The sequence below is a fragment of the Podarcis melisellensis genome (genome assembly GCF_964234715.1).
Source record: "Podarcis melisellensis genome assembly, chromosome: 13".
In the NCBI taxonomy this organism is placed as follows: domain Eukaryota; kingdom Metazoa; phylum Chordata; class Lepidosauria; order Squamata; family Lacertidae; genus Podarcis; species Podarcis melisellensis.
This window is the reverse complement of record NC_138545.1, coordinates 43,952,520-43,973,349: the sequence shown is the minus strand read 5'-3', so window position 1 is coordinate 43,973,349 and position 20,830 is coordinate 43,952,520. Positions and strand designations below refer to the sequence as shown.

At 48.7% G+C, this 20,830-nt stretch overlaps 1 protein-coding gene across 2 annotated transcripts in view; it reads left to right on the top strand.

The window, feature by feature from the left end:
- Window positions 1-20,830, top strand: part of KCNH6 (potassium voltage-gated channel subfamily H member 6) — a 125,145-nt gene that overhangs the window by 71,994 nt on the left and 32,321 nt on the right. The window contains exons 5-6 of one of the 2 annotated variants that reach the window (XM_081883816.1): window positions 1,510-1,828; window positions 3,179-3,387. In XM_081883816.1, the coding sequence (XP_081739942.1) occupies window positions 1,510-1,828; window positions 3,179-3,387 (528 nt within the window). The remainder of the gene's footprint in view (window positions 1-1,509; window positions 1,829-3,178; window positions 3,388-20,830) is intronic. The other variant, XM_081883817.1, reaches the window with a different exon arrangement.

The window sequence follows — 20,830 nt, the reverse complement described above, 5'->3', positions numbered from 1 at the left end:
GAGGCTATTGGCTTTTACTTCCTAAAGAATCTGTGCTAGCTGCAAACACATTCATTAGGAGCAAGCACACATTTTCTTTCCCCTCCCCTCCCTATAATGATAATGAATTGATGCCCTCTGTAGCATTCCTTGCAACCAGCCAATATTAATCACACCACCTGTACATTAGCAACAACTGCTAGAGAGCTGCTTTCTTTACGGTAATGAAGGCACTATAAGCAGTGTAAAGATGCCAGGCCCTGATAGTAGTGAATCTCATAAATGAACAGCATTTTAGTAGGAGGGAGACACCTTTTTTCACCCTTATTCCAGTCCCCCCACCTTTTTTAACTCTCTCGGAGAGACTGCATATGGCTAGTGTTTACGGACAAATGTGGCCACATGCAGGCAAACACCATGGACATAAAAAAGCCATCTTCTTGAAATACTTGCAGGTTACCAGGATAAAACTGAAATTTAGCCATAGAAAATGCCGTGCTAGTTTCAATGATTGCATTCCCTGTGGTCATATCGTGATTTCACCTATGGGAATATGTCTTAAAGAACAGGTAACTGTAGGAGAATTGCAGGGAATATTGACATTTTCTCAGTGGGGTGGGGGGACCTGGTTATATAAATTCACCATTAGTGAAAAAAGTGAATAAGAACTAGAGATGTATTGTTCCTTTAAAGTAATGGTGGCATGCAGTGTACTGATTATCAGAGTATCGTGTAGCGATTAATTCTCCCTGGGTCCGAGACCTTTTCTTGTTGTTCCGTGGCTGTGCCTTGAAGACAGATGATCTTACCCACTGACTCAGATCTTATCAAATGTACAGAAAAATCCAAAGACAGATTTTATTTAATCAAGCTTCAATTCATCAGGTAATAGCAGATTTTCCCAGGCGACAGTGAGGGAACAACAACAAAAAAGACATTGGATTAGGAGGAATTACTCAGTTATATTTTGACATTATATGGTCAAAATGTGGGTCAAGCGAAAGTGTGGATGAGCCTTGAGCTAAAAAACCAAGACGATCCTGGTTCAAATCACCTCTGACACTAAATCATTAGGTAGGCTTTAGGTAAGGCACTGGTCTCACAGTCTTATTGTCCCTATCTGTAATATGGGAGTGATAGTACTGACCTACTTAGAGAGCAGTTGGGAGGAGATTACTGAGATAATGCATGTGAAATGCTTTGAGTATGTGTCAGTGTGAAGCACCAGTATCACATGGAAAGATGCATATTTATGTATATATTGCCTTGCATTCCTATCCTGCCTTTCTTCCATCATGGAACCAAAGGCATGGCCATGCTTGAGGCTCCCAGGCAGTCAGTCACCCATCCAAATATTTGCAACCATGCAGTGGAATGACTTGCGCTGAGAAGATACTCCAATGTGGAGATCAGCCCATTGCCCAGGACCTCCCATTCCTTTCTCCTTCCTTTGTTCCTCCCCTCTTCTGTTGCTTTTAAACATTCAAGAGCTCCTCTTAATGAAACACTTTCTTCCTGGCTGTCTTAAAGCCTGGAGGGGACTCCTTAAAGCTGAGGGAGTTGAAGACTGTGTCCATGGAGAACTGTGTGCAATCTGAGACCGAAGCACTGCTGGGGAAGGAGAGGAGATCGAGCCTGGAGACAGCATCTGACACTGAAGTGCGACACTCCGCCCCAGCGCAAGAGCTGCCTTCTCTAGGGCTTCGTGGGTCGCGCCCTGCCGGGGGTTTGGGCCGGTTCCATCTTGGGGGCAGCTTCCATAGCCTCCGCCAGGTCTCCTCCTTGGAGAATTTGGAGGCTGCAAGGTCTGAGTTCCAGAGAAAATTCAGGGAAAGGAGGGCAAACTCAGGTAGGGGGAAAGCATGCATGCCCAAGTACTCATTCTAACTACTATGTGCCATTGGGCTGTTGTTGATTGTGTTCACTTTTTGGGCCTTATAATCCTTGCAGAAGGTGGCTAGGCATGGGGCTCCCCAATTTAGTAAGCTGACAACAGCGTTGTTATCTGCACGCATGACAATGTCTAAACATTTCTTCCTTGGCTTTTAGAAAGCCCTTTTTTAATAGGGAAACAAACCCACTAAAAGAAGTTCTTACGTATCAAGGGTCCAGTTCATTGTATGGTAGATCTCTCAATTGAATGTTGGGAGTTCTGAAGCAAACTGGAGTTCAGTTCCCTGTGCCCTAGACGAGAAATGGAGAGGGGAAAGGCACGTTCATTCCTGTGAGAGGGCAGGAGCAAATGGGAAACAGCTTCTGGTTCTCTTCCGATTTTGCTCCATGCTCCCAAACATATACTTGGTTGGAGAGCCTAAACAATAGCCAGGAAATGTTAAATAGATGCCATAGCACAACTCACGATTTCAAGACGCTGCAAATTAGCCAGACCAGACCTACATCTTGGATAGGCCCTTATTTTTAATCTGGTACCTCACAGGTCTCTCTTTTTAATATTCATAAAAATACTCAATGAGCAGCCACCCCACTACTGCCAAAAGCGATGGACCAAATAACCTCTGTGATTATAGCTGGCACCATAATATTCTCCAGCTTGTGGGGAAGCCAGAATTATTTAATTTAGAAAGGGAAGTGAACAGCCCCTTGACATTAACAGTACAGCAGACAGCATTAAACTGGGAGGGAGCGGAAAGGGGCAGAAGTTTGAAGAATATCTGCTCCTGGGTTGATTCCACAAAATTATGTATTTTATGACCCTTATCACTTGTGTAACATATTTTCAACTCTTCTAGTATCTGTGAGGGATTTGAGCAAGATGCTCACTACCATCTATTTATACTAAACTAGATAGGGATGGGGCCAATGCGACCCTCTGGATGTTTGACTAGACAGCCCACCAACCTTGACCAGAGTTGAATTTTGCTATATTGTCACTCGTTTCACAGTGCTGTTTCCCTAATTCAAAGTATCCCCACCTCACAGAATAGAATATAGGTCCCTTATCTCAAAACTTTATATTTCTGGTAAATACCACCAAAGCAAAACCACAGTGTCCCATATGTTGGGGGGCAAGAATGATCTCATGATCCTGTTCTCCTATCTCCTTGGCAGTAGGAAGTGAGTTGTTCTGACTTCCTGCATACAGTATGTGGAGTTCTAGGCACCGATGCCATCAGTTGTGAATTTTATTGACAAACTGGCGATGAAATTTTAATTCCCTTCCTCCCTGTTTCCCCTTCAGAGGCGTCCCATGTCAAGCCCAACCAGAATTCCACCTCAGACTCCGACCTTATGAGATACAGGACAATCAGTCAGATCCCCCAGTTCACCCTCAACTTTGTGGAGTTCAACCTAGAGAAACATCGCTCAGGCTCTACCACGGAGATTGAAATCATCGCACCCCACAAGGTGACAGAGCGCACGCAGAACGTCACCGAAAAGGTCACTCAGGTATGTGGATCCCTCAATGTTCCAACCACCAGGTTTAGAGTGCGGGAGCCAAAGGTGAATTGATGCCAGGACAAGAAGTCGGCCAAAATGATACAAAATAAAATGAAACAAGGAAGAATGGAGAAGACGTATCCTTAACCACTTCAGCTATTAACCTAGTCTTTAGATATCTGGATTATCACCTACTTGGATGTACAGGAACATAGGAGGGAAATGTGAGAGCACATGAGGACCATAAGCTTAGATGGTGTTGGGTGCATTTATTATTACTATTACTACTACTACTACTACTACTACTATTATTATTATTATTATTATTTAGACAGCAGTAGAAAGATTCATAATTTTGTTTAATCCAGGGGTGGGTGACCCTCCAGGCTTTGTTGGATTACAACTCCCATCATCTCCACCATGCATGGTCAGGGTTGGTGGCAGTTGTACTCCAACAACATCTGGAGGAATGAAGACAGAGAAACCAGTAGGAGAACACTTCAATCTCCCAGGGCATTCTATACAAGATCTCAGAGTAGCTGTCTTATTACAAAAGAATTTCAGAAATAGACTGGAAAGAGAAGTTGCTGAATTGCAACTTATTACCAAACTTAAAACCATGGAGAGACCTGGTCTGAATAGAGACATTGGATTCTTATCTCATTATATTAAGCTATTTTTAGCCATCTCACCCCTTGCTTTTTCCTGTAAGACCAATTGCAGTCGTTAACAGTCGTTGGGACGCAGGTGGCGCTGTGGGTTAAAGCCTCAGCGCCTAGGACTTGCCGATCGAAAGGTCGGCAGTTCGAATCCCTGCGGTGGGGTGCGCTCCCGCAGCTCGGTCCTAGCGCCTGCCAACCTAGCAGTTCGAAAGCACCTCCAGGTGCAAGTAGATAAATAGGGACCGCTTACTAGCGGGAAGGTAAACGGCGTTTCCGTGTGCGGCTCTGGCTCGCCAGAGCAGCGATGTCACGCTGGCCACGTGACCCGGAAGTGTCTCCGGACAGCGCTGGCCCCTGGCCTCTTAAGTGAGATGGGCGCACAACCCCAGAGTCTGTCAAGACTGGCCCGTACGGGCAGGGGTACCTTTACCTTTAACAGTCGTCAACAGGTTTACCACACCTATCAGCCATTCACCTATCCCCACCACCCTTCTGAGTAATACCTCTCCCCACCCTCTCACTATATATAAGGGTCTGGTGACTTCTGTTTCAGTGTATCTGAAGAAGTGTGCATGCACATGAAAGCTCATACCAATTACAAACTTAGTTGGTCTCCAAGGTGCTAATGGAAGGAACTTTTCTATTTTGTTTCGACTACGGCAGACCAGCACGGCTACCTACCTGTAACTAGAACATCTGGAGGGTCAAAGGTTTCCTCACCCACCCTGGATTAAACAAAGTCATGGATCTTTCTACTACTGTAGTTGCTCAAGAGAAACTCCCATGTTCAGGGGCAGAGTACTAGATGCTACGTACAAAAACATGGGCAGGGCCAACTTCATACTAACCTGCTTTGGGGCTTCCTGGAGGCACCCGGCCAGCTACTGTAGGAAAGAGGACTAAACTGAATTTTGGTTTGGTCCAGGAGGAAGTTTCTTACACTTTTAATAGCAATGGCAGCCTAGTGGACTTCTCACCCATTTGACCTCATGAGGTTGGTCTTAAGCTTTGCTGGGCACATAGCTCCCCCTAAACTCTTTAAAGCAACCTCCAGGGCATGGTGCTTTCTCAGTGCATTGACTTAGACTTTGTATGGGTTGGTGCCAGGGAGCAGGGAGGACAGGAGCAGTTGCAGCACAGGAGCTGCTGCTAGGCAACAGGATTGATGCCTGATCAGTAGCGACACCAACTTGTCAATACTGGGTCATTAGCTGGCTGGAGGTGACAGGATTAGAGCTGACAGGACATTGCTGAAGGCTGGACAGAAAGGGCAGAGTCTATGAACGCTCCGCTGTCGTGGATCTACCACAGTCATCATCATGCCAGTAAACATCAGCCATTAGTTCTGCAGGCGAAAAAGGTTCGAGGAAGATGCCCCAAGATCCTTAGGTTAAGGCACGGGAACCTGATAGCATGTGGGTCACATAAACTAATATTCAGTTCATATGGAGAGTCTTAGAGATTGCTCCCATCCCCAGCATTTGTGGGCTAATAAGCATACAGGCAGTTTCGCTAGACAGCTTTTCTCAAAGCTGTGGGGGTTGCTATGATATCACAGTGCGTAGCTCACCAGTCTGCTGATTAAAGTAAAGGTAAAGGGACCCTTGACCATTAGGTCCAGTCATGACCGACTCTGGGGTTGCGGCACTCATCTTGCTTTACTGGCTGAGGGAGCCAGCGTACAGCTTCCGGGTCATGTGGCCAGCATGATTAAGCAGTTTCTGGCGAACCAGAGCAGCGCACGGAAACGCCGTTTACCTTCCCGCTGGAGCGGTACCTATTTATCTACTTGCACTTTGACGTGCTTTCGAACTGCTAGGTTGGCAGGAGCAGGGACCGAGCAATGGGAGCTCACCCCGTGGCAGGGATTCGAACCGTCGACCTTCTGATTGGCAAGTCCTAGGCTCTGTGGTTTAACTCACAGCGCCACCCACCACCCACGTCTGCTGATTAGCAAGGAGCATAAAGAGCTGTTTGACTGTGGAATGGACTCCCTTGGAATGTGGTGGACTATCTATTGGCATTTTTTAAGAGGTTGGATGGCCACCTGTCATGGACGAATTAGTTGAGATTCCTGCATTTCAGTGGTTTGGGCTAGATGGCCCTCAGGGATACCTTCCAACAATACAGTTATGTGATTCTATGAAAGAAACAGGGATGCGGGTGGCGCTGTGGTCTAAACCACTGAGCCTAGGGCTTGCCAATCAGAAGGTCAGCGGTTCGAATCCCCGCTACAGGGTGAGCTCCCGTTGTTTGGTCCCAGCTCCTGCCCACCTAGTAGTTCGAAAGCACATCAAAGTGCAAATAGATAAATAGGTACTGCTCAAGCGGGAAGATAAACGGTGTTTCCGTGCGCTGCTCTGGTTCACCAGAAGCAGCTTAGTCATGCTGGCCACATGACCAGGACAAACACCGGCTCCCTTGACCTATAGAGCGAGATGAGCACCACAACCCCAGAGTCATCCGCGACTGGACCTAACGGTCAGGGGTACCTTTACCTTTTTATGAAAGAAACAGGAAAGAATAGAAACCCTGTAGGGTCCTCACCATTTCACCAGTGTCTCAGTCTTTATTTTTTAAAGGGCGTGGGAGGAAGGAGGCTGTTCACACAATCATAGGATGTTGCTGCTCAACCCATGATGAGTCAGCTGGGTGCATCAGACACCATGTTATAGAATTATGCTTCTGATACACTTTCTTGCTGGCTGCTTGCCAAAGGCCAAATTCTGCTCATGCTGGTGGATGCATAAAACTGGCAAAACTCTAGACTTCTCGCATGCGGAGGTAGGTTTGAGAAGGTCTGCAATTGTAACTGACAGAAAGTACGAAGGTTTGGGGTTCCTCTTGAAATGGAGCTGAAGAGTGTAGATGGGAGTAGTATTGGTAGCGGTTTCCTCAAACGTGGCCCTGACTTGTTCCCCATTTGAAGAGGCTTTTCGCTGTGCCTTCCTAAAACACGTGAGCAAAACACATTTAACGTTGTGATGGTTCTGCAAGGAGGTGTTGGCAGCTGGTAGATCAAAATGTGGGTTTTCCCTGCAAAATGTGTGTGGCATTTGTTCTGTGTGTTTTGTATTTCATTCCATCTTGGCCACATTTCACCAGATGCATTCTTCTTAAGAGGAAAAAGATCACACAGGATCCAGCCTTGCACTGAAAGTTGGGACCTAGGGTAAATGTATGTCTGGGAGTGGCCACTGAGACCATATAACACCAGTCTTGAAAGACCTTCATTGGTTCCCAGTGTGTTTCCGAGCACAATTCAGAGTGTTGGTGCTCATCTTTAAAGCCCTAAATGGCCTCAGCCCAGTGTACCTGAAGGAGCGTCTCCACCTCCATCGTTCAGCCCGGACACTGAGGTCCCACTCTGAGGGCCTTCTGGTGGTTCCCTCCCTGCGAGAAGTGAGGTTACAGGGAACCAGGCAGAGGACCTTTTCGGTAGTGGCGCCCCCCCCCCCCCCGTGGAACGCCCTCCTGTCAGATGTCAAGGAAATAAACAACTATCTGACTTTTAGAAGACATCTCAAGGCAGCCCTGTTAAGGGAACTTTTTTATGTTTGATGCTTTATCATGTTTTTAATAATCTGTTGGGAGCTGCCCAGAGTGGCTGGGGAGGCCTGCCCAGATGGGCGGGGTACAAGTATTATTATTATTATTATTATTACTATTACTATTATTATTATTATTAGTGATGGTAAACAGGAGAGAGGGTCGTGGTACTTGAAGAGTTTCCAGAAGTACTACTAACTAACCCCTGCTTACCACATGCATGCAAGTCAGGAAGCGTGTGTGCCTGTGTAGTGTATTTCTGAGTGCGATCACAGCTCTTTCCCACCATTCTGGGGAGTGATGTAAGCAACCCAGTGTCTAGGCTAGGGAGCACAGCACCACTCCCCTCTCCCCTCCCTGAGTCTCGCTCCCCGGCTCACACAGGCAGCACTTACTTCCAACACAGAGAGAGAAATGAGTCTGAAACTCAAGCTGAAGCCGGTGAGTGATGAGAGAAAACGGTTTGGAGGGGCTGGGTGCGTATGTGTCGGGGCTTAAGCGTCGTTCTTTACACGGGAAGGACAAAAAAACTTATAATGGAAGCTGGTCATAAGTCAGATTTTTAGGGGGGCAAGCTCCTTCATTTTCCACGCAAACCTCACTGCTGTTCTGGGCCCCCTTCTGCACAGGTAGGATAATGAGTTGTCGCTATGCCAAGGCTCAGGTAGGCATCAGAATATCATCAAGAATTCATTGGTGATGATGCCTTCCTGCAGGGTGAGACTCAGTGCAAAAGGACAAGGGACTAAAGTCCTACCCCACCATTTGCCAAAACACCACAGTTATTAGATTTGCGGGGCTCCTCTCAAACCCCCGCTACTTATTTCTCTGCGGCACGGCTCTCAGATTTTTCTGAACCTTTGAGCGCTTGAATGAAGACACTTGGTGGGCAAAACAGCACCGGGTGCATTTGCTGCAAACTCCTCTGTTTCGCTTAGTTTTATAGTGCTGTGTGGATAATGATATGGATGAGGGAGAACTTCGAGGCTGTTCACATTTAAATGCAAATTTGTTCATGAAACAATACGAGAGCTGAAGCAGCCATCCTTCAAAATTCGCACTTCTCTGAATTTTGCTGCGCAAACTGCCAGCAAAGTAATGTGTACAAACATGCATATAAATTGGGTAAAATGTGCATGTACATGTACCGATGAAAGATAAGATGCGGAGATGATTTGTTTTGGGGGAAATTGCTTTGCAACGTTGCGTATATCAGGCAAAATTGCATGCAGAAATTTGCACTAGCATGCTGGTGAATTTTCACGAGGGCTTTGATAGAAAAAGAAATTTACAAACTGATTTGGAAATGTGGGGACCTGAACTTAAGGGTGGAAAAATGAGAAGCTGAGAGAAACCGAAATTGACACATTCACTCATCCCTATATTACAACACACATTTTCCCCGATTGCATAGGAAATTGCTTGTTGCGGGGTCAACACTGTGAAACCTCAGGAATGCCTTCCTTTTTCATGTGCTTCTAGAAGGATAATATCAGGTAGTAAAGGGGCATAGAGAAGTTGCACAAGTTCTTTATGTTTCTGAAAGATTTAACTTGTTAAGAATGTTAGGACTAGTACTCCATAAATGAAAAAAGAGCATTTGCTAAGAGGGCAAGGCAAGCTGAGCACTTCGGTGAAACTGTGCGCATTTGCAAAGGAGTGGGGCAAGGGTAAGAAGGAAGTCAAAAAGCAAAGACAAACCACTGATGAAATAATGCAATATGAAAACATTAAGAGAATGGAATTATGCCGCCTGGGTGTTTACTTACTGCTGGAGATGTTGAACATGCTGGTTACAGGCATCTGACCGATATATACCTGTACTAAAGAGGGGAAAAAATGTCAGTAAAGAATAGAGTTTGTTTTAAAGGAAAATGCAAAACCATCCATTATTTTATTTTATTTTTTAAGTCAGTGTGGGGAAAAGGAAGCCATAGAGTTGGCAGGCAGTTTAATTGGCAGCGGGGACCTTTGTGATGGCAGTACATTTCACAAGTTGTGCCACGGTTCTTCTATGGGATTTTTTTTATAGCTGCAGTTTGAAGTGGAAGACTAGCCCATCTCTCTTGCACCATTCTTGTTCTGAATCCCAAAGTTACTTTTACCCCCCACCGGGTAAAGGGTTTATATACATACGCTTCAGGTTACAGACGCTTCAGGTTACAGACTCTGCTATCCCAGAAATATTACCTTGGGTTAAGAACTATGCTTCAGGATGAGAACAGAAATCGTGCTCTGGCGGCACGGCAGCAGCAGGAGGCCCCATTAGCTAAAGTGGTGCTTCAGGTTAAGAACAGTTTCAGGTTAAGAACAAACCTCCGGAACAAATTAAGTACTTAACCTGAGGTGCCACTGTAAGTCTCTTTTCCTGCTGCATTAGTCTTGCACATCAAATACAGAATTGTAATTAAAAAATAGAGAGAGAATCTTCCAAAACATCATGGTATCATAGTGTGTTAAATGTGCAGGGTGAATGTGGCCTAAATCTGGCAGGCTGCCTCATTGGTGCATGTGTGCTTTTGCAGTCCTTCTGCAGCAGTTAAACTAATGCAATAGTTCTATACCATAGTACTTCACCCTTGCAGTCCCATATCAAGATCAGGGACTCTCATGTGTGCGTCTATTCCAATTCCAGGGAGCATGGGTGAAACAGTCAGGGTCTGTCTCTGTTACAGTGTGTCATGATGTAATTTCTCGGGCACCGCAAATATACATGGCACGAGGCAAACCTCGCTGAAATCAATATGAGCCTTTCAGCCTGCTTCAGTGAGGTTTTTGTGTTCAGAATTTGGCTAACTCGTTATGAACATCTTGGATCTGTTGTCCGGCTTCCCAGACCTCCATGACTCCCATCTCCAGGGTTTGTCACAGCACTTGCGCACTCAACCTTCCCACTGCCTCTTGGAACAATTGGATTTTGATCACTTTTTCCTATTCCCTGGCCCCTCCCTCAAGAGCCACGTAGCTGGCCTCTTGTCTCTTGATTGGTGCTTTCCTCTCAATCCAGAGACCAGTGATTGATTGGTTTTGATTAATCTCTACCAGGCTACCAAATGCCCTTTGCAGTCTGATGTCTCCTGCATATGCGTGTATGCTTGTATGAGAGACTGAGAGAGGAGCCATCTCATTTTCATGGATGGGATCTGAACTTGACTGCAGACCCAACAGGGAGAAGTTATTTTACTCTTGCTGCATACCGGAGGAATAATCTACCTGCAAAATGCAGTGCAATGCTGTTTCTTCAGCCATTGCAGTGACACAACACACAGCAAGCTTTGTCACTCAGTATTTTTGTGTTTTCCTAAATTAATACTTAGGCTTCTCAACAGAGCATGTTGCCACTGCAAGGAGGGCTCATGTTCATGTGGAGAAGGATAGGATTTTTCCTGGTGCTCTGCGCCACCCTGGTTTGTTGCATATGTTGAGCAAAATGGGTCTCATCAGGTACAGGGGTCCAGTGGCATAGTGTGGGTTGCCGACACCCGCAGTGGGTTAGCTGCTGATGCTGCTGGAGGACCTCCACCAGAGCAAGTGGGGCTATGGTGCACTGCCTGCCCGCACAGAGGGGAGCTCGGCCGGCCAATGTGGCCCGTGGCAGGCAAATACCCCCGATGCCTGCAAGGAGGAGTTCTGGGCCAAGCCACACTGCCTACTTCCATCTGTACCCATTCGCTGTGGGCCTGAGCTGCTCTACCACCTTCGCCAGGGTGGGGCTCCCCTTGGAAGCTGGGGCCTGCATGGGGGCGCCTGGTTGTACCCCCCCAGAATTTTGCACCCAGGGCCACGGCCCCCTGCCCTCTCCACTACGCTACGCCACTGCAGGGGTCACTCAACCATGAGTTGTAGTGTTGCACCAGTGTATCAAAATACCCAACACATGCAACAATCAAGATGGCCTTGCACACAAGTAAGATGTGTGCAAAAATAGGTCAGGATTGTGGGCTAGAGGTAGTCCTAGAGGATATTCTAGGTTGTTGGTATTCTTGAGTAACTAATCGTAAGCAAACCACCCCTCTTGTACTCATGCATGAATGTAAGTTCTTTCATTCTGAAATAAGAGGAAGGCAGTATTAAAAAGTAAAGGTTAGCTGTGTTGGCCCATAAGAAAAATCTGTATGAAGCCAAGGTACCTCTGTTTCATCTAGGGATGCAGGCAAACCTGGGTAGTAACTGGTATTCCCCCAGTGATAGGGAATCAGACATAGTTATGTTTCTTCTTCCCAGTAAGCCTTTGCCCAATTCAATAACTGCACAGCACTAAAGGAGCCTCTCCTGATTGTCTGCTACCTCCTCTTGACTTCTGCCTTAAGACTCTTACAAGAGGGAGACTCTTGGCATTATGATACCAGTCAGGCCCCCTCTTGAAATGACCATGCTGTAAGATGTTGGACTCCCTCCAGGCAGACTGAAGGTGTAAATAGGCGAATAAACCATATTTATTACCTTTCCCGCCCCGACCTGGCCACAGTGATCCATGCGACGGTCGCCTCCAGGCTTGACTACTGTAATTCGCTCTACGCGGGGCCGCCCTTGAAGCTGTCCCAGAAACTCCAGCGGGTACAGAATGCTGCAGCGAGGCTCCTCACGGGGTCTCTGCCATGGGAGCATATTCACCCAGTGCTTTTCCAGCTGCACTGGCTCCCGGTGGAGTACAGGGTCAGATTTAAGGTGCTGGTTTTGACCTTTAAAGCCCTTCACAGCCTAGGACCCTCGTACCTACGGGACCGCCTCTCCTGGTCTGCCCCAAGGAGGACCTTAAGGTCCATAAATAGCAACACCCTAGAGGTCCTGGGCCCTAAGGAAGTTAAATTAGCCTCAACCAGAGCCAAGGCCTTTTCAACACTGGCCTGGTGGAATGCTATGTCTCATGAGACCAGGGCCCTGCGGGATCTGATCTCTTTCCGCAGGGCCTGTAAGACAGAGTTGTTCCACCTGGTTCCACTTTGGCTTAGAATCAGTTTGATTCCCTCCCCCTCTTTCTTTTTCCTTTCTCCTCCTGTGAAGAGGCTGCATCCTAATGTTTTAATGTTGTATTTTATTATTGGTTGTTAGCAGTCCTGAGCCCAGTCTTGGCTGGGGAGGGCAGGGTATAAATATAAATATAAATATAAATATAAATATAAATATAAATATAAATAATATAAATAAATAAATTTCTGAAGCTATGATAGTCTCTGCCGTGTCTCAATCCTCCAAAGGAACCCAGACCCTGGGTGAGTGCCTGGGCCCTTGCCACCGTCTGGCATAAAGAGGGGAAAGCACCCAACTTTTGTAACGGTATTCATGGTCAGAACAGCCTGGGGTTTTAACAGCTGGAGATGGAGAACGCTGTTGTGTGTTCCTTGTGAACTTCCTGTGTTGTTCCCAAGCAGGTTGCTTTTCTTCGAATCAGACTCCAAGCACTTCAAGTAAATTCAAACAGGAATAACTTTATTTAGGTCCACACTGCCTTCCTCCTCTAACTCACCTCTACGGAAACTTCCTTCCCCAAGTACTTCCCTGGACCCAGGGACTATGTGCACACGTCTATAGGATAGAGACCGTGATGGGCAAACCTGTGGGATATTTCAGAAAGATTTGCCATATGTGCTCGAATAGCAGCAATAGCTAGGTTAAATGATGTTTGCTATACACCAGTTTCTTGGGGCTTGGTATTTACCCTCTCCCCCATCTCCTGAGCAATAAGAGGCCACAAATTAAGCCTTAAAAATAAATGGAAAACATGGCTTTTTAAATAGTATTATAATTTGGTATTGTACTAATGTGGCTTTTATTGGGTTGTTATAAATGAAAATTAATTTGTAAAATTATCAAACAAACAAAAAAGGAAAACAAATGTTATTTCACAAATACACCTTGGACTCCTGCATGACTCACTGCCCCAGCTGTTGTTCGCACCTTAAAAAATAGTGCAATTGCCATGAAAAATGGATCTACAATTAGGTCTGCTTTTAAAGGTTAACTGGAGTTTTGCAAAGGGTCTGTGAAACTCACTTTTGATCTCTTGAGAATTTGGAGCCTTGAGACAATTGGCAGGGCTTATAAACGTGCTCGCTGTTGCAGGAAGGTACTGTAGGTGCAATCTCTTAAACTAAGGAGAATGTTTACCTTTTAGGAACCTGGTGACAGAGGGCCCATCCAAGCGGTTTCCCTCTCATCTCATGCTTTGTGGGTCCAAGTAGTTTTGTCTTTGCCCCACTGCTCTCCCCTGGAAAACACATGGATTATTTCTAAATTGGAACAAATGGCCATCCGCGGAAAAACGGATTGCTGTTTGTTCCAATTCAGCACTGAACCCCAGGTTTTCCCTGGAGGGATACGGCAGAGCAAAAACAAGGGTGAATGAGCCCTTAGATGAAAGGTTTGTTTTCACATGGGAGACTTAAGTCCGGTTTGCTGGGATTCTAACGGGAATGATAAATCTATACTGACAGACATGTTGTGGTGTTAAAAGAAGACCCACCCTTTGCTAAGTCCTTCCTGGGCTTATGTGCCGAACTGGACTCTTGGAGCAACGGGTGGCCACGCCTCCACCCAAAACTTAAGTACCTTCTTCCAATAGCACAAGTGCACTGTCAGGATCCCTCCCCCGGTGGCAGTAAATAAGCAGATCAAATGAAAGGAGTGTTCTTACCAGTTTGTCTCTCGCTGTGATTACAGTGGTGCCCCGCAAGACGAATGCCTCGCAAGACGAGAAACCCGCAAGACGAAAGGGTTTTTCGGTTTTTGCGACGCTTCGCTAGACGATTTTCCCTATGGGCTTGCATCGCAAGACGAAAGCCCATAGGGAAATCTCGGGGACCTTTTTTTAAATGCTGGCGGTGGGGAGCAAAGCCTTTTCCCCCCCTCCGGACTTCAGAAGAGGTCCAGGAAGGCCGGCGGGGGCGAAAGGCTTTGCTCCCCACCGCCAGCATTTTAAAAGCGGTCCGGGATAGCAGGGAAGCGCTTCCCGCTATCCCGGACGGCTTTTGAAGGCAGGCAGGGGGGGCAAAGACTTTTGCCCCCCGCCCGCCTTGGGAAGAAGTCCTGGACCTCTTCCGAAGGCGGGCGGGGGGCAAAAGTCTTTGCTCCCCTCTGCCTGCCTTTCCGGGAGAGCGGGAAGGCAGCGCTGCCTTTTCCGCTCTCCCGGAAAGGCAGGCAGGGGGGAGCAAAGACTTTTGCCCCCCGCCCGCCTTGGGAAGAGGTCCAGGACCTCTTCCCAAGGCGGGCGGGGGTTTTGCCCCCCCCTGCCTGCCTAACCGGGGGCTTTTAAATCGCCCCGGGACTGTCCGGGGCGATTTAAAAGCCCCCGGACGGCTTTTGAAGCCTCCCCCCGCCGCCCGGCATCGGAACGATGTCCCGAAGCTGGGCGGCGGGGCGGGAAAGCCTTCCCCCGCCGCCCGGCTTCGGGGCATCGTCCCGATGCTGGGCGGCGGGGCAGGAACGCCTCCCCCCACCGCCCGGCTTCGGGGCGAGAAAGGCTCCCCCCGCCGCCCGGCATCGGAACGATGTCCCGAAGCCCGGCGGCGGGGCGGGAAAGCTTCCCCCCGCCGCCCGGCATCGGAACGATGTCCCGAAGCCCGGCGGCGGGGCGGGAAAGCCTCCCCCCGCCGCCCGGCTTCGGAACGATGTCCCGAAGCCCGGCGGCGGGGCCGCGAAGCCTGGGCGCGCTGGTAACTCTCCGCAAGGAGCGCTCCCGCTGCTTGCGGAGAGGTCCGCGAAGCCTGTCCTGGACCTCTTCTGAAGGCAGGCGGGGGGCAAAAGTCTTTGTCCCCCCTGCCTGCCTTCCCAGGGGCTTTTAAATCGCCCCGGACAGCGGAGAAGTCCTCCGCTGTCCCGGGCGATTTTAAAATGCCGCCCGCCAGAAGAGGTCGGGGGAAGGCGGTTTCCATAGGAACGCATTAATTGATTTTCAATGCATTCCTATGGAAAACCGTGCATCGCAAGACGAAAAACTCGCAAGACGAAGAGACTCGAGGAACGAATTAATTTCGTCTTGCGAGGCACCACTGTATTAAAGAAACTAAGGAATGCATTTCTCTCTAGAAATGGCGTTGCTCCCAGTAAAGGTTCACCCCCTCCGTCTCCATTAATCTACATCACTCCTACCAGTGTGGTGTAGTGGTTAAGAGCGGTAGTCTCGTAATCTGGGGAACTGGGTTCGTGTCTCCGCTCTTCCACATGCAGCTGCTGGGTGACCTTGGGCCAGTCACACTTCTTTGAAGTCTCTCAGCCCCACTCACTTCACAGAGTGTTTGTTGTGGGGGAGGAAGGGAAAGGAGAATGTTAGCCGCTTTGAGACTCCTTAAAGGGAGTGAAAGGCGGGATATCAAATCCAAACTCCTCTTCTTCTTCTTCTACGTCTGGTAATCTGAGCTTGTTGCCGCTCTGCTCTCTGTTCTATCACCCTCAAAGCCTGTCTAGTCTTGAGCGAAGGGGGTCAGGAAAGCTTTCCAAGGACACTGAATCTGCCAGCTGTCTCTCTCCTGGTGTTTCCTCTTCTAGCTGCTTGTCACTCAGTATTTCCCAGCTTTTCCCCTCTGGACTATGCCCCTCTGCAAACCACTGTTCTAAATCAATACTGTCCTCCTGCCCTTGGGAAGGTTCAGGACAAGGGGGGGGTGGCTCCCACCAGCCCTCCTCAGTCCAGTCCCTGACACGCACACAAGCTGCTACTCCTTCAACACAGAAGTTGTGCTGTTCCTGCCTCTTCAAGTCCCTCTTGGTCCTGGGGGACAATGGGGGTGGGGATGAAGGGGATTCCGCTGCCGCCTCTTCCAGGCACCATCTCTTCCTCCTAGTGCACCTTGTTCTCCCTCCCCTCTCTCCAACGGCTCAGACCCCTCCCCATCCTCCAGATCCGGTTCCTGCCTCACAGGAGGCACAAAACCCCATAAATTGCTACCTCTTCCACCCACTCGGCCGAGCCTTGCCAGTCCCTGGCACTTTTGTATGAGAGTCAAGCTCTGTGCATTCCCTGCCTTGCTTACAAGAAGCACCGGCCCTCCCATTAGGCAGAGGGGGGTTGTTGCCTCAGGCAGCAGGTGCTGGGAAACATGGAGCAGAAGCGAGATTTGGGAGGTTAGCAGTGTGCATGCCTTGCATCTCCTTAGCTAGCCTGTTTCTCCTAGATGCGGTAGAAGGCGCTGCTGCTTCATCACCTCTTCTTAAAATTCAGCTTTTAGTCCCATTGGTTTTTGTACAAGTAATTGGAGCGGCACCGTCTTGTCCACCTTCGGCAGCAAAATGTCTTTGAGCTGGCCCTGCGTGCAAGTAGGCATTGGCTCGCAAGGATGCCTTGTTCCAGAACTGTTTGGTCCTCCGAAAGGGAGGAGGAGGAGGAGGAAGGAGTGGTGCTGTGACATCAGATGCATTATGATGCTCCGGGTTGGATGCAGAGCTCCCCTGAGAAACCATCCTGTCTTCTGTTTGGGTTCTTAAATACCCATAGAATTATAGAGTTAGAAGGGACCCGGGGGCCATCTTGTCCAACCCCCTGCAATGCAGGAATCTCAATGCAAGTCCCCCATCCAATTCAAATCAAATATCTTTATTGTGGTCCATAAACCCACAAAACAGTTTCAAAACAAGATACAGTTAAAACAACCAAGCAACAGACGAAAGAGACCAAGGTAGTCATTTTGTTATGTCTAGAGTGGGGGTTGGCAAAGTTTTTTTGGCTTGGGCCAGTTCATGGTGTCGCAGTGGGCTGGAGTGTGTGCTCACGCAAACGCTATTTCCGGCGCTTCTTCTGGCGCGGAGGAGGTGCGTGCAGCTTCCCATTGGCTGAAGGAGCTTCCTGCCGCCAATGGGAAGCTGGCCAGTGTCACAGAAGGCGGTCCCCACTCTGTGCCAGTTTAGCGCGGCGGATGGGAGCCGACTGAGCGGGCGGCGGGGGTCCCCAAGTGGGCACCGGGGGTCTATGGGCTGGCTAAACGACCTCCATGGGCCGCTTGTGACCCATGGGCCTTAGGTTGCCGACCTCTGGTCTAGATAGAGCATGATGGTCTTTGTTTCTTGCAACCTTCGAAAGAAACTTTGCCCTGGTCAGTGTAATATCATTTGACCTATCCTCCAGAAGGTATTTAATATGGGAGTCTTCAGATTTTCCCAGCAAATTTGCTAGTAAGGGTTTGACCACTTGATCCCTTGCTTGCTCATGCTGCCCACAATGCAGTAGGACATGGTTCATGCTGAGCTATCCACAGGGAAAGAGTCTGGTATGTTTTCAAATTGGATCGATTGCATGAACCCATCCAATTTGAAAACATACCAGACCCTGCTTCTCTTATACTCTTTCCCTGTGGATAGCTCAGTCGGTAGAGCTTGAGACTGTAATCTGAGGATCGTGGGTCCAAAGGATTCCTGCATCACAGGCGGTTGGGCTAGATGACCCTCATGGTCCCTTCCAACTCTACAATTCTATTATTCAGCTATCAGGAGGTCTGCTGCTGAAACCTCCTTATTTCACACACTTTGTTATCATGACCATAAGCTGTCAGCAGAGTGTCCTGTAAAACCCATGATCTTCCAGACTAAGATCACACTTTGCAGGGACCAGGCTGGACATCCTTGGCCAACTTCATTTTGAAAGGTTGGAATACCGCACTTTGGGATTAAGCTAACATTGCCTGTTGCTTCCTAGCAGCATGTTCTGTTCTGAGCTGCACATTAACTCCCCGCTCATGCCATTTGCCATTGATTCATATTACACATAGCACATTATTTGAGGACAGTTCAGTAGAAATCTAACAGCGGCTTATAAAATATTGTTGCATGCTGCCTCAGTCTTCAAACGGTGTGAGAGTCCTGGGTTCCAGTCACTTACCCAGGGTTCATGTTTCCTTTTGGAAATGAGGCACAGCAGAGACTGTGGTGTCTTTATGATATATGGTTTATTTACACACGCCGGCTCCCTCGGCCAATAAAGCAAGATGAGCGCCGCAGCCCCAGAGTCGGCCACAACTGGACCTAATGGTCAGGGGTCCCTTTACCTTTACACACACGCAACCTGAGCCTATGATGGAGGGGTTTGCAGCATCAACCCCTCAAAATGGTCTTGTTTCTCCCATAGCCACAGCCTTGGATTCAAGCAGAGGTCAGCCATGGCTTGCTCTCTGCCTTTCCAGCTTGCTGCTCCCCCCCCCCCCCAGTTTCTAGCTCTCATAACTGCAAACTCTGCTCTAAACCCCAGCTTTTGCCCTGCCCACTAACTGAGCACAGAGCCCTCTTTCCTTTTGTTCTCTGAATGGCCCATCACCCAGGCAATCGCCTCAACAGGAAGCTAGCCTGGCTTATATATTAACACTTGCTGGATTCAGGGGTTCAGGAAGCTAGCCTGGCTTGGTTAGCTTCAAACACTTACTAGATCCAGGGATCTGAGGGGTTTGGCACCTACAAATTTATAACACTGTATAGGGTGTTGATGCAGGCACTATAGGCCTACGGTAAAGTAAGAACTTGCATAATTACTTACATGGGTACATACACCATAAAAGCACATTTAAGTTATTAAAATGAGTAAGACCCTTTTTTCTTGATTGGAGTGTTCTGTCTTGACACCCCCACTTGTCAGAGCAGAGATGGACTTGCAATGCAAGGTGCCCGATAGGTAGTAGCAGCTGTATAGGATGTGGAGGCAGTGGCTTAGCTAGGAGAGGGGCAAAAGGGTGGTTGCCCTGGATGCAAAATTGTTAGAGGTGCAGAATTTCAACACCCAGTGCTGCCTTAATACAGCTCCTCCATGTGAACCAGGAATTAACCTATCCAAACAATGGAACAACTCTTATTTTCATCTCTGTGGCTGTTGATCTCCTGGGTGACGCAGACGCCGTTAGGCATACTCCAACTGTTTTCCTCCCTCCCTGCCACCCACCCCACTTCACACAGCCCCGGGCATTGGCAATCCATGCTATGTCACTGTGCGGATGTGTGTACAAAATCCTCTGCCTACCTCAGCCAAGGGATTCCTCACCAGAAGAGGGCCAGGAGGAGCATGTCTTACATCAAGCCTGGGTCAGGCTACACATTGGGACAAGGGTCCTGCAACAACACTGCAACCAGGAGGGGCAGTTCACACCCAAGGTGAATTCTGCCTCTGACTTTGAGGCTGAATGGGTGCCCAGCCCGAGGGACAGGTCATGTGTAAGATGGAGACCAGGCTCATCTGGAGATGTACCCAATTACAGGCAAGGACCCATCCAGATTAATGGTTTCCTCAGGAGTAAGTGTCGGAACTCCGCTCGGCCAAGCCAATAAGGCCTCATCTTCCTCCGAGCCGAGCCTTTGAAAACGCCTCTGACGTGTTTAATGACCTGAGCCTTTGATAAGGCCTCAAGCTCATTCTATCCAGCAGGGTTCCCAGCACAGGGAAGTGACGAGAGGTTTGGCTACATTGTAAAGAGCTTTATTTCTAAACTACGCAGAACAGAAAAGACATCCTCTCTCTATGAAAGTAGAGAGCAACCGAAACAAAGGGAACCAAGAAACCACTAACGTCACATCCCGTCTCCTTTTCCTGTAAGACAGGAAGGTCTCTGGAATGTAAACAGAGTCCTGTGACTCCACACAGCCAGCGGCGTAGCATGGGTTGTCAGCACCCAGGGCAAGGCAAGTAATTTGCGCCCCCTAACCCGGGGCAAGGCAAGTAATTTGCGCCCCCTAACCCTAAGCTGCCGCTGCTGCCAGCTTCTTCTTGCTGCTGCCTGGTCTGGTCTGGTGTGGTTTTCTCCCGCGCTCAGCGCTGCGCTGGGCGGCCGCTGCAATGTCCCTCCCCCAGATAGTCCCTCGCTCTCTCTCCGCACGCCTGGCACCCACCCCCTCCACAGTGGGCGGCGACCTGGCGGCTCGGATCGGATTCACACAGCCAGCACTGCAGTGAGAGAGAGTGAGTGAGCCAGGTAGGGGCAGACAGCTGCGAGTGTGCCCCCCCAGATGTTGCGCCCAGTGCGGCCGGCCCCCCATGCTACACCACTGCACGCAGCTGCTCAGTGATAAGAACAGAAACTAACAGTAAGGCCCTTCTCTCAAGGAGACATTTGGAAGGAAGGGAGCTGATAGCAGTCAGCTGAAGATGGGGATATGGCTGCAGCAGCTCCAGTTCAGAAACTCCAGGGCTGGACAAGCTGCGGAAGTGATGGCTGTGTATTAGCTCTCTCTGTGCCTGGCCTGACTTTGGACTGCTCGGTGATGCAGGCTGAGTGTGCTGGGGCTGTGTGTCCCCATCATGAGTTCACTGGCTCCCACCATGTGGCACCTGCCTA